This window comes from Pan troglodytes, chromosome 4 (assembly GCF_028858775.2).
Source record: "Pan troglodytes isolate AG18354 chromosome 4, NHGRI_mPanTro3-v2.0_pri, whole genome shotgun sequence".
Taxonomy (NCBI): domain Eukaryota; kingdom Metazoa; phylum Chordata; class Mammalia; order Primates; family Hominidae; genus Pan; species Pan troglodytes.
This window is the reverse complement of record NC_072402.2, coordinates 129,233,266-129,247,162: the sequence shown is the minus strand read 5'-3', so window position 1 is coordinate 129,247,162 and position 13,897 is coordinate 129,233,266. Positions and strand designations below refer to the sequence as shown.

The 13,897-nt window shown below is 36.0% G+C and overlaps 1 protein-coding gene across 16 annotated transcripts in view; it reads left to right on the top strand.

Moving 5' to 3' along the window:
* RAPGEF6 (Rap guanine nucleotide exchange factor 6) overlaps nt 1-13,897 on the top strand; it is a 214,638-nt gene that overhangs the window by 163,389 nt on the left and 37,352 nt on the right. For 8 of the 16 annotated variants that reach the window (XM_024356724.3, XM_001161503.7, XM_009449602.4 and 5 more), the window contains 4 exons: nt 1,845-2,002; nt 4,781-4,795; nt 10,299-10,539; nt 12,499-12,882. In XM_024356724.3, the coding sequence (XP_024212492.2) occupies nt 1,845-2,002; nt 4,781-4,795; nt 10,299-10,539; nt 12,499-12,882 (798 nt within the window). The remainder of the gene's footprint in view (nt 1-1,844; nt 2,003-4,780; nt 4,796-10,298; nt 10,540-12,498; nt 12,883-13,897) is intronic. The other 8 variants (XR_010156992.1, XM_001161644.5, XM_003339103.6 and 5 more) reach the window with 1 other exon arrangement.

Below are 13,897 nucleotides of genomic sequence, written 5' to 3'. Positions count from 1 at the left end.
TTTCTGTTTCTCTAGTACCTTTACTCGGACCTGCCTCTACTTTTTAATATAAACTGAGTAAAATAAATAATTCTCCCTTCTGGGTTTGTACAATTCTCATTTTATTTTTTTTTATTTATTTTTTTGATACGGAGTCTTGCTCTGTCACCCAGGCTGGAGTGGAATGGCGTGATCTCAGCTCTCTGCAACCTCTGCCTCCTGGGTTCAAGCGATTCTTCTGCCTCAGCCTCCCGAGTAGGTGGGATTACAGGCACGCGCCACCCGACTTCTGGCTAATTTTAGTATTTTTAGTAGAGACGGGGTTTCGCCATGTTGGCCAGGCTGGTCTTAAACTCCTGACTCAGGTGATTCACCCACCTCTGCCACCCAAAGTGCTGGGATTGCAGGGGTGAGCCAATGTGCCCCGCCCTATTCTCATTTTAATTTTTGTAAAAGTAAGTCCATTCTTAAGAATTAAAGTCTTGTTTTCCTTTACACCACAACATTTGCCTATATTACCTGATTTTTCAGTATTCCTGGGGGAGAAAGTATTGCTCACATTTACAGATGAGAAAACCAAAGTTTATAAAGAGAACGAAATTTGCCTGAAGTCAAGCAGCTAGTAGCTCAGGTCTGTCTGACATCAAAGCTTGCCCTTGAAACACTAATCTTTGCTTTCTTCCATGTCTCTTTGCTTTTCTCTGACTCTTCAGCTCTGTCATATCCTGGCCCTCTCTTTCATGTCTGACTATTAACAGTCCTTTAGCAGTTTATTTAACAGTCTAACTCTCCATCTTGCATAGTTTTCTAATCTACGTAAAATCCTATATTCTACATCTAATGTAATTTAAATGTATTTCATATTATTCATTTATAATACTATACTTTAATCTTTTTCATGATAATAGGTAAGTATTCTGTGATACTTCTGTTGGTATGTATAGCAAGTACTAGGCAGAATGCTGCATTTGATAAAATATAGACAAGAATTAATAGTAACAGAGCATTGGTTTTAATGTAAGCACAACCCTTAGAAGTAGTTTTTGGTTATTGATGTTGATGGAAATTTTTTTCACTGCTATCTTATGTTTTTGTAGAACTGTTTTGCTTAAAAGTAAGCTAAAATTTGGGGGGTATCTAAAACCTAAGTGACAGTGTTTGTTTCTTTGTTTTTATTTTTTCTCTAGGTGGATTTAGAAGTTGCCTATGTCACATTTCTAAAATATTTTAAAGGAAGAATATTTTGTTTGCTTAAATAATTAGACTTGAGAGATTAAATAAGAAATAATGTACCCTTAGAATGAACTTTAGAGACTGTAATTTTCGTAATTCTATTTTTTTTCTGGTCCAGTGTTTAAAGACCACTCTTACTTTGTCAACTTGACCTTGGCCCCATTGTTATCTATTACCTGCCATAGTTTTTGGTTTGAATGTAGACTCTTTTTCCTAGAGGATCACCAGGATTTTCTGGAGAAAGGGAAAGAGAAAGAGAACACCTTGCTATGGTGTGGCTGTGCATTTTTGGATACATGTATTAGTGTCCACTAAAACTGGCAAATTTGAAGGGTTCCCTAAATACTCAGGTTCAGTTTCTTCACCCAAACTGGTAGACACTAAATAAGACAATTTAATTAGGATGTAGTAGAATTACTTAGATGTATAAGTTAGATTTTATTTTAATGTAATTGTTAAAAATTTTAGTGCCATTTTCATCATTACAATTGTCTTTTAAAAATTGCTGTAGTATTTCAATTGTTTAAATCACCTCTTTGAATTGGTTCTTTTATGCCTTAGTGCACAGGGAACAGAAACGTTTACTACTTACTCTCAAATACTTTAAAGTGATATATGACATTCTTTTGAAGTGACGGAGGCCTAAGCCAATCACAAGATGACAGCATTGTGGGAACAAGGCACTGTAGGCATAGTCTGGCTATAATGCCCATCCCTGGAACACTCTCATCCAGCAGCCCTGATCTCCTGCAGCCTACTACCAGTATGTTGGATTTTTCCAATCCTTCAGGTAATTTTCATATGTGATTTTATATTGCCATATTGGTACCAAATGAACAAATAGATGGTTAAGCCTTGTGCAGCAAGTGCTAGAGTTACTTGCAGCCCTCTTAACTCTAGATTATGACTTGATGCAAAAAACTAAAGGGAGATTGACTTGTTCTGTTAATTTGAATGGTACTTCCTCTAAAGTGAAACAGAAGTACATAAAAAAGAGACTACCTCTGGCCAGGCGCAGTGGCTCACGCCTGTAATCCCAGCACTTTGGGAGGCCGAGGCGGGCGGATCATGAGGTCAGGAGATTGAGACCATCCTGGCTAACATGGTGAAACACCATCTCTACTAAAAATACAAAAAATTAGCTAGACGTGATGGTGGGTGCCTGTAGTCCCAGGTACTTGGGAGGCTGAGGCAGGAGAATGGCGTGAACCCGGGAGGCAGAGCTTGCAGTGAGCCGAGATCGCACCACTGCACTCCAGCCTGGGCGACAGAGCAAGACTCCGTCTCAAAAAAAAAAAAAAAAAAAAGAAAAGAAAAAAGAGACTACCTCTAACCACAGAATTAGGTATCTTTTAGTAATCCTAATCTAAGCAGTAGAATGAAAACAGAGACACTTCTCAGGCAAGATATATCTTACCCAGGGTGTGGAAAAGAATAAGGGAGATTATTTTAATCTAAGTGGCCTCACTTACCTTTTTCTATAACACACAGAAAAGTGTTAGTAATTTTGTAAAAGCAGATTTTTCCTCAGACAGTTGAAGCTGAAGTTGTTGTATTTGTCATGTATTGTTATCAGAGCGTTATAGCATAATGTTCATTGTTGTTTGGACTTTCAGTGTGGGATGTCAAGTTATTTTTTTTTGCGTCTATTCATGTCTTGAGGCAAAAATTGTCACAGTTATATAATCTAAAGTTTTGTTACAAAGAAGAAAACTTTCGACTTTGAATAATTATATATCCATCACTTAACGGATTTGAGACAGTTTTCAATAAAAGGCATATACAATTAAGCACTGAAACATATAATTGGGTCCAAGGAAAGGTGGGAGAAAAAATGCTTCTACAAAGATAAGCATGGTTCTGATTCACCTTCAATTTTGACTCTAAAGTTCCTAGCAGCTAGTGTAGAAAGGGAGGAAACCTAGTTCCATCTCGGTATTAGAAGGAAATATAAGTACAGTAGTAAAGTTCATGTTTTATTATAGCAACTTAAATAAAAACCTCAGGACATAACCTAATAACAGTTTAGTGAAGGTCATTCTGCACATGGTTTCTTCCTTTATATTTCAGTTGCCACTTAACCACTAGAGCGATTATTAAACCCAGTAACCTGTTCTGACACATCACACTCTCTACATGGCTACCAGTGTTCTTTTTAGAACAAAGATTTAATGAGTCATTACTTTCCTAAGACATTTGTAGTGATTTTTATATTAGTGAAGTGTCATTCATGAGACAGAAGACACTCCAGTTATTTGATCCGAAGTTAATGTGAAGATTGTTACCAAAGTATAAAGTTAATTAAACTATTTACCGGAAAGGGTAAAGGAAGCACTAAGATATCACAGAGGTAAGAAAACTGCAAACTGGATTCAGTTCTTGGCACGTAAAAGAAATGTCACTACCAGGGTGAAGAAGAAGTGTTGCTGACCTGAACCCCCTTTCTAGCCTCTTGTTCTGTCATTCTCTCCCCGCTATTACTTCAACCCTTCTTCCTGAGTATGGAATGAACTTTCAGAATGCCCTTTCTTTGCCCATGTTTGCCACCCATGGCCCTCTCCTTGCATGTCCAGTAAGCTTTTTTATTTGTCAGTGCTGAACTCCAGTGTTACCTCATCTGGGAAACCCACCTCCCTCTGCCGCAGAGTCAGTCTCTCCTATTGTTTGCTATGTGGCAGGATGGGAATTTATTTCTTTGTCTCTGTGTGTGTGTTCTACAGCAGTGCTTTTCACACTACGTAGAACATTCAAAAATAAAGTGTCTTCACACTTCCAAAGCACAAATTAAATATATGCTTTCATGAGACAAGTATTAGGGATCTTATGATTTGTAGTTTTAATAATTTATATGGCTGTATGTTTGCCATAGGTATATGTAGGATGTGGGGCTGAGGGAATAAGGGATAGGGTTGTAGGAGGAGGCAAGAGAGAAGTAAGTTGGAGATTTAGCTGGAGGAACAAAGAGAAGAGGTTGAAATTATTAAGTTTTAGAAACTAAGTCCCCATGGAGCTGAAATTCAGACCTATAAAGAAAAGGTGTGTTACTTAACTTGATTTCAAGTTGATTACATAATTCTCTCCTTGAGAACATGTTAAAAGGACTAAAGATAAAGATGCCTTTTTAAAATCTGTTCAGAGAACATCTGATATGTCTCAGTCTGCAACATGTGCTCATACCAGTAATGTGAACACATATATGATAAGTATTTAACTTATATTTTTAAACCCCCAAATGTGTAATTTTGTGAAAGGCTTTTTATCTAGTGATGGATATTATTTATATTTGGATTGAAAAAAACATCAATTCCCAGTTAATTCCAAATTCAGCTTCTTATGTAATTTATACAACACAAAAATTTAAATGAGCCATGTACATCACATATGTATATTATAGGACATGTGTAACAGCCAAGTTTGATTAATGTTTATTGGTCTTGAGCTTACCTATATTTATCCTGCATTTTCAAAGTTATTACTAGATCAAAATGAAAGTGGGGGCAAAGCTACAGAACTGTAAGTTTGTTTTTGATTGCTTACTTTGATTTTGCTTTGTTTTTGCTGCATACAGCTGTTGGTTTTTATTGTAAGTATCTTAAAGACTATAGTATTCTATTGCCCTTCTTTGTATGTATTATTTTGTTATTTTTTAAAAGTCCAATGATACAGAATTGAATGAAGTAGTAAGCACAACTTTTCTTTCCACTTAGAAGGTAGCCAGTATTAACTGGCATGTGTCTTTTTAGTCATTTTTTTGAATATATATATGTTTTTAAGTTTGGATAGAATCAGTATACATGCTATTCTGTAACTTCTGAAATGTTCTTTGGGATTTCTGACTCAATACAAAATGAGTCCTAAAAAAAATTAGGAGTGTGGCTAAAAGAAATTTGAAAAGGAATTTTTTTCTATATCTGCATGTAGAACTTAACAGCTTACTTCTTTTCACTTAATAGCCCAAACCCTTATTTGATTTATTTCATATAGTAAACTTAATTTTTTCTTCATTGAAAATTTTTTATTATTAGTTTTTAATTATAAAGGAACACAGTCATAGCTTTAAAAAAATTAAACTGCCAGAATAAGATAGAATATAAAAGTCTCCACTCCTCAGAATTTAGTTATTAATTTACTTGTATATCCTTCCAGAAATTTCATTGCACATAAAATGTGTCTGCTGTTGCTTTCACCCCAAATGAGATGTTTTACTTTTCTTCCGCTTAACCGTTTCACTTTAGCAATATACCTTTGAATACTTTTCTGTTTCAAGGTGTGTTGTTCTACCACAAATTTTTAAACAGCTAACAGAATTTTTTTAACCAGTCCCCATTAGTAGACATTTACAGTATTGCCTAATCTTTGTGTTCACGTATCTTTACCTGTTTTATGTATGCATTATTATATTTTGAGTTTTGAAAAACTATTTTGTGAGAATTTGTTTTCCCTAGTGCCTAAAAAATATGTGTTTTGCCATTTGACCTGCAAAACTTAAAATGTTTACTATCTGGCTCTTTGCAGAACAATTTTTTCAATCCTTAATATACCACTACCCTTTGTTTTTTTGTGTGGCGCTTTTCACTGTATGAATTCTCTTCCTTACTCAATGTCTTGTCTTTCGTCGAGCTCATGTTTACTCACTTGAATTTAAGTAAATTCCCTGAGAGTGGAGGCTTTATCTGTCTCACTTACCACTGTAGCTTCATCACCTGGAACCCTATTGACACATAACAGGCACTTCATAAATATTTATTCAACAATTAACAATTTAAAGCAGAATGAAAAGTCAGTCTTTTTTTTAAAGATCATCTTAAATACCTAAAAGTTCTCCCATTTTTAGTGTAATCTCAGGGTCAGTACATACATCCTTCAAGTATTCATTTTTTAATTTTACCGCTGTAAGATTTATAAGTTAGCTCTCTAGAAACTTCATCTCTGATTGAAAGTCTAGATATCAGGTTTCTATTTAATTTATTTACCTATTACATAAGATTTCTACATATGAAATACGAACCTTGATCCTCCAAGATTTTTTTTTTTTTTTTTTTGAGATGGAGTCTCGCTTTGTCACCCAGGCTGGAGTGCAGTGGCGCGATCTTGGCTCACTGCAAGCTACGCCTCCCGGGTTCATGCCATTCTCCTGCCTCAGCCTCCCAAGTAGCTGGGATTATAGGTGCCCGCCACCACGCCCGGCTAATTTTTTTGTATTTTTTTTAGTAGAGATGGGGTTTCACCGTGTTAGCCAGGATGGTCTCATTCTCCTGACCTCGTGATCCGCCCACCTCGGCCTCCCAAAGTGCTGGAATTACTGGCATAAGCCACTGCGCCCGACCCCAAGATTTTTTTTTTGACAGAGCCTCACTCTGTCACCCAGGCTGGACTGCAGTAGTATGATCTCGGCTCACTGCAGCCTCTACCTCCTGGGCCCAAGTGATCCTCCCACCTCAAACTCCCGAGTAGCTGGGCCTATAGGCACACACCACCACGCCCAGATAATATTTGTAATTTTTGTGGAGGCGGGCTTCTCCATGTTCCCCAGGCTGGTTTTGATCTCCTGGGCTCAAGTGGTCTGCCCACCTCAGCCCCCTAAAGTGCTAGAATTATAAGCATGAACTACCGCCCCTGGCTTCCAAGATTCTTTTTAAATGTCTGTTTTGCCTTTAAAATTGTACTGTATTTTTGTGTGCATTTTAGATTTGTGCCTAAAATTTGAAATGATTGGATCATTTTTTCCCTTTTGATTCAACTTTATTCGAACATATTAACCATTCATCTAAGCGATTAACATTTGAGTGTCTGCTGCATGCCAAATATTGTGCTTGGCGTGTATGTGGTTTTCCTACTAACAAGAAACATGTTTGTAAAGAATAGTATGTAATATATACGTAATAATTCTAAAATAGAGGTTTACACTGTCATTAATATTAACGCAGAGAAAGATTTTCCTCTGATGGCTCTCCATTGCTTTTCCAAGTTGACATTTGTTACCTTGGCAGATTCATCAGAGTTTGGATTAAGGGATACCCTTTAGATAATCCCATTTATGAATCTGTTCTAAAGGCACCCATGTGTGATACCTGAATCAATCTTATGTGATCATATAACAATTTGTCCTTCACATGGACAAATCACTTTAACAACGTATGACTTTGTAACACTATGCAGCAAGATATACAATTGTGTGCTCCTTCCCAGAAGATGTTACAGTATATTGGCAGCAAGGGAAGAGAACATGAAATGTGTACAAATTCCCACCCTGTCTTTGTGAATAAATTTCTCTGAAGAAAGTAATAAAAGGTATCAGAACATCTCCCCATTCCCTCAAGGTCAGTCAGTACCACTGGCTAAGGCTCAGCCCCCAAAGATCTAGTAAAATGATTCAATTCTGGAGCCCAGGACAGCTAGGACCTACTTTTATGAAGAGGGTAGCAACAGTACAGGTAATAACAGTATATTGTTGGTTCCTTTTTTATGGACTTAGATAGTGGAAACCCATTTGTTCAGTATATTTCTCTTGGCAAATTGAAATTTCCATTTGTTTGCAATAATCTTCTAGCACAGGGTAGAGAGGTATATTAGTCCGTTTTCATGCTGCTGATAAAGACATACCCAAGACTGGACAATTTACAAAGGAAAGAGGTTTAATGCACTCGCAGTTCCACGTGGCTGGGGAAGCCTCACAATCATGGCAGAAAGCAAGGAGGAGCAAGTCACATCTTGGATGACAGCAGGCAAAGAGAGTTTGTGCAGGGGAACTCCTCTGTTTAAAACCATCAGATCTCGTGAGACTTATTCACTATTGTGAGAACAGCATGAGAAAGACTCACCCCCATGATTCAGTTACCTCCCACTGGCTCCCTCCCATGACATATGGGAATTGTGGGAGTTACAATTCAAGATGACATTTGGCTGGGGACACAGCCAAACCATTTCAAGAAGTATGTCTGATTTTGATGGATCTTGAAACAGTCTGACCTTAAGTCTTGTAGGTTTAAAAACCTGATGATGTCAGCAGCCCACTAAGTATTGGCTCATCAGAATGAAATCTGAAGAAGATGCATTTAATGACTCAGATTTCTTAATACATTGAGGAAAGAGAGTTTGATGCATCCTTCTTACAGAAGGAACCAGAGTAGATGAAGTATTCTACTTTCAACTTGAGAGGACCCAGAACATTCAACATATGTTGGCTAAGACTCCTTGTCCCTGGAATTATATTCATGTATATTCAGTTGAATCTTTCAGTCCTCAGAGCAAGTCTTTTTTTTTTTTTTTGGTCCTCAGTCTCAAGAGGACCAAAAAATTTATTTTATGAAAATATTTCCTGCCATATCTGTACCTGTTCCATTTCTCCCTTTTAACCAGGGATTATACCTCAGGACATTTTGAGATAAATTTGTAATTTGTTTTGTTTTGTTTTGTTTTGTTTTCCTCTAAAGGCTAACAGTGTCCATAATGCTAAGAAGGCGATGCTGGACAAACAGTATAATTACTTGAGCCCCCAAAATCTTCCATCCTGCCCCCACTGCAGTCATCACACACATACAAAAAAGCCACAGTAATATATATTCCCTAATTCTTTTTTTCTTTTTTGAGACGGGGTCTTACTCTGTTGCCCAGAGTGGAGTGCAGTGGCATGATCTCAGCTCATTGCAGCTTCAACCTCCCAGGCTCAAGTGATGCTCCCACTTCCACCTCCCGAGTAGCTGGAACTACAAGAATGTGCCACCACACCCAGCTAATTTTTAAAAATTTTTTGTAGAGATGGGGTCTTGCTATATATCCAGGCTGGTCTCAAACTCCTGGGCTCAAGTGATCCTCCAGCCTTGGCCTCCCAAAGTCCTGGGATTACAGGTGTGAGTCATACCCAGCCTGTATTCCTAATTTTTTTAAAAAGGAAACTTTTGCAACAGTAATTTATTGTCATAGGGAAAATTTTTAGCATTTGTTCATGCTCTAAAGTCACTTTTCACTTAAATTTAATTATATTAAATATTAGCTTATCATGTTGAACATTGGTCCAGAGTTCTATAATGACAAAAAGAAATAAGATAGAACAAGGGGGGGTGGAATATTATTATTTACATGTGCTTATCATATAAACATTGTCTCAAATTAGAATTTTTCTACTAATAGCAGAAATCACAAGGGCAAAGACTAAGATTTCACCAGGTGAACATTTAAAATGTTCTTGTGTTACAAATAAATAAAATATGGAAACTAACATTTTCCACTTCATAGTTGGACTAAGTGTTGTTATCTATTACAATACAGCAGGAAAAAAACATAAAGGATACCAAAAAATATTTTTAAAAAGACATAATGGTTCATTAAACCATTATCAGTTACTGAGTCTTACCAGTAACCAAAGAAATGAAAAAAAATGATATTTTTTTGGAGGGAGGAAAAGAATAGGGCTTATGAAATGGGAAAGCAAAACAAAACATTAATACACAATTTTTGTAAGGATGTGACCAAATTTGTTCCCTTACACTCTAGGATTATAAAATATTATAACATCTCTGGAGAACAGTTTGGCAGTATATTTCAAAAACCTTAAAAGTATGCATGCCTTCTAATTCAGCAATTCTGTTTTTGAGAATTTTCACTGAGGAAGTAGATTGCCTGCAGAGGCTTACTTACTTTTGACAGGGGGTAGCGGGGCATATCATAATGTCATTTATAATAATAGAAAGTGGTAAGCAATCTAAATGTCATTAGGGGTTTGGATAATTGAAATATATAAAATACATATCATGGAGTACTATGTCTTCATTAAAAATAGTTTTGTAGAAGAATATAATGGCATTAAAATGTTTTATAAGATATTAAATGAAAAAATTCTGGCTTCCAAACCATATATATAGTATGAGCCCAAGTTTTGTTTTTGGGTTTTTCTATCAATTATTTGTTATCTGAAAAAAAAAAAGGATATATTTATCAATAAATGCAACAGTGACTTCTGTTAATATTGTGAAATAGAAATGTATATTTCAGTGTTCAGAGGGATCACTGTGTTTCACGTTGCTTTTTGAAGGGTTTAAAAGTGATTTTTTTAAAAAATAACAAAGCATATCTTTCTATTTATGTAGATATCCCTGATCAAGTTATAAGAGTTTTCAAAGTGGATCAGCAAAGTTGCTACATTATCATCAGTAAAGACACCACAGCTAAGGAAGTAGTTTTTCATGCTGTTCATGAATTTGGTTTGACCGGTGCATCCGACACATATTCTCTCTGTGAAGTTTCTGTTACTCCTGAGGGTGTCATAAAACAGAGAAGACTTCCAGATCAGTTCTCCAAATTAGCTGATAGAATTCAACTCAATGGAAGGTGAATAAGCTTATTAGTGGATGTGCTTATTTGTAGATGTGCTTTTGAAGATTTCCTGTTAAAACAGCTTTTGTAAGTAGAAACATCATCATGTTTTAGTGCTCCTAAATTCACTCCAGAAGACGCTTGATAAAATATCTTGTCACTCCTGCTAAAATAAACTCTTAGAACCACTGATATAATCTAGTTCCTGTTTTTTTATAGAGGAAGCTGAATGATACAAATCTTCATATATATCTGAATGACTGTATCTACTAATTTATAAATTTGTTTTTAATATGGCCAGTATGTACTTTGGCAAAAGAAGCCATGGTTTTCACAGTTCTTTTTCTAAGTAGTTTTCCTTTAATGAATATGCAGGAAAATTTTAAAAATTTTAAAATGTGTTCTGAAAATTATTTAATAAACTAGATTATTTCTGTAGTACATTTGTTCCTTACTCTGGTTTGTTTTTTTTTTTTTTTTTTTGAGATGAAGTCTCCCTCTGTCGCCCAGGCTCGAGTGCAGTGGCGCGATCTCAGCTCACTGCAACCTCCACCTCCCAGGTTCAAGCGGTTCTCCTGCCTCAGCCTTCTGAGTAGCTGGGACTACAGGCACATGCCACCATGCCTGGCTAATTTTTGTATTTTTAGTAGAGACGAGGTTTCACCGTGTTGGCCAGGCTGGTCTCAAACTCCTTACCTCAAGTGATCTGCCTGCCTCAGCCTCCCAAAGTGCTGGCATTACAAGTGTGAGCTACCACACTCAACCACTCTGAGAATAATCTTATTGGTAACCCAGTTTCATATGTAGAACAAGATCCCTAGAAAGCTTACAGTGACTGCATGCCATGGTTGCTGTGAAATGAGAATGAGTTAACTCTGTTTTGCTGGCTGTACATAGTGGTTAAGAACATAGACCCTGGATTCAGATTGCCCACGTTCAAATCCCGGCTCTGGCTATGTGACCTTGAGCAAGTCGTATGTAGCTTCTCTACCTGAATTTCCTCACCCATAAAATGAGGATAATAATAGTAGAATATATCTCATGGGAATGTTGTAAGGATTAAATGAGTTACTAAGTATACCATACCTTATAATGTTAAACATTATTATATATAGCATAATGAGTTTCAGCACTATTATTTATGGCATTGTCTTAGGCATATGAACAGTCTAAAAGCAGAAAAAAGAGTTTCTTGACAGTAAAAAATAGATGGATAGATGGATACAAACTTAGGCTTAAATCAAGTTGGATTATTAGAAAAGAACGAAGTAAAAGCAGGTGATACATTACCTCTTTTCCTTAGTAACATCCCTGCACAAGATGTTTCCTGTCTCTTAGCTTTTAAGTGCTTTAGAATTGTTGATTTAAGAGAAGAAAGCAAAATATAGGTCTTAATGTGTGGTAACTGATAAGTGCCACTTGCTGGAATGAGGTTTTGTATTTAACAAGGGAGAAACCATTAGTGGAAGTGTTTCCCCTCCTCTGTAGATTTCATTCTTCTTGCTTCACTTGGAAATTTATTTAAAAAGGAAGTGAGTGGAGTAACTTCTGAATAGAGATTTTTAACCGTCTTGATTCAGGAATTTATTTTGCCTTAATTAGAATTCATGCTATTCATAAACAAATATTTACATAGTACCAATCCTCTGTCAGATAAAACAGTAAGATAAAAGCTTTACGAGGGCAAGGCCAGTACCTAAAATAGTATCTGACAGATAGTTTCATAAAATAATTAAGTTCATGACATAACAACATTATTTTTACTCTTTAATAGATGCCAGTTGGTAGAATAAGAGACAGACTTCTCAAAAATCTTTTCATTTAAAATGTTAACTTTTCATTTTATCTGTAAATGAATATTTTTGGCTTAAAGTTATTAACAGTAAAATGATATTTTACAATGACAAAAAGGAAAAGTGCTCTTATTTAATCATATTTATGAATACATTTATTTAAAAAAATTTTTCCATTTAGGTATTACTTAAAAAATAACATGGAAACAGAAACCTTATGTTCAGATGAAGATGCTCAAGAACTAGTTAAGGAAAGCCAGCTATCCATGCTGCAGCTCAGTACCATTGAGGTGGCCACCCAGCTGTCAATGAGGGACTTTGATTTGTTTCGTAATATTGAACCGACTGAGTACATCGATGACCTTTTTAAGTTAAATTCCAAAACAGGAAATACTCATTTGAAGAGGTTTGAGGACATTGTAAACCAAGAGACATTCTGGGTTGCCTCAGAAATTTTAACTGAAGCAAATCAGCTCAAACGAATGAAGATTATTAAGCATTTTATTAAAATTGCACTTCATTGTCGAGAATGTAAGAACTTCAATTCCATGTTTGCAATAATAAGGTAAGTTGGTACAAATAGGTACAAATGTCTGTATGGTTTTGTCATTACATGAAGCTGATTTTCTACTTAGGTATTCAATGCCTATGAAAAGAAATGTTCAATTAATATGCCTTTATTGAAGTGTTGTTAGATTTAATGTATTTTCCATTCTGGTGGTATTGGCTTTTTCTGTTTTTGTTTCTTCCATCTTTCTTTTACTTCTTTTTTGTAAATGAAAGTGGGTGATTGCCTTCTAATTTTTCTTTCTCTCCCTTCATCTCCAACCCCCCGCCTTGAGTGATTATATCATCTTTGGATATGTGCCCAGTGGCTGGTCTTTATCATTAGACTTCTGTACTGTGCTTTTTTAAGTACCTGCCTCACTATGATTTGACTCTGAAAAATCACAGTATGGTATCAGTACTTTGACATAAAGTTGCTATTTTGAAACAACAACGTTGATAATAATGGCAACCATTTGGTAAGCTCTTCCTGTTTGCCAGGCACTACATGAGGTTCACTGGATGTGGTGTTCCTTAAGCAAGTTAGGCTGTTAGAATAATAAAAATGTTTTGACATTCATAAGCCCAGGAAGTGTAGATAATTACGTGAGCTCTCCCACTCCCTTCTCCCCACTTATTATGAAAAGTTAATTGTAGGTAATTTATTTTCTGATCTTTATTTAGCACACTGTAGATCAACAAAGGGATTCTTCTTAAAACAAGTTTAATTTTAAAAGGGAGAGGAGTTGTAGTTAGCTCCATTTTAAAGGCCATGATGTGCTTATAAATCGCAGCATAATTCCACTTGAACTAATCCTACCTATACACATCCCCCACAGAATTCATAATGATTTGTTTCTACTCCTCATGTAGATTAAGATTAAAAAGTAGAATCTTTATAGGGACTCTTTATTCATGACCCTGTCATGGTAATAGGATGTGCCTTTATTAAATTAACCAGTGTCTACAACTGAACTGAACACTCTAGGAGTATTGAATAGAGATTAACAGAGTGGTCTTTAGAATCAGCTGCA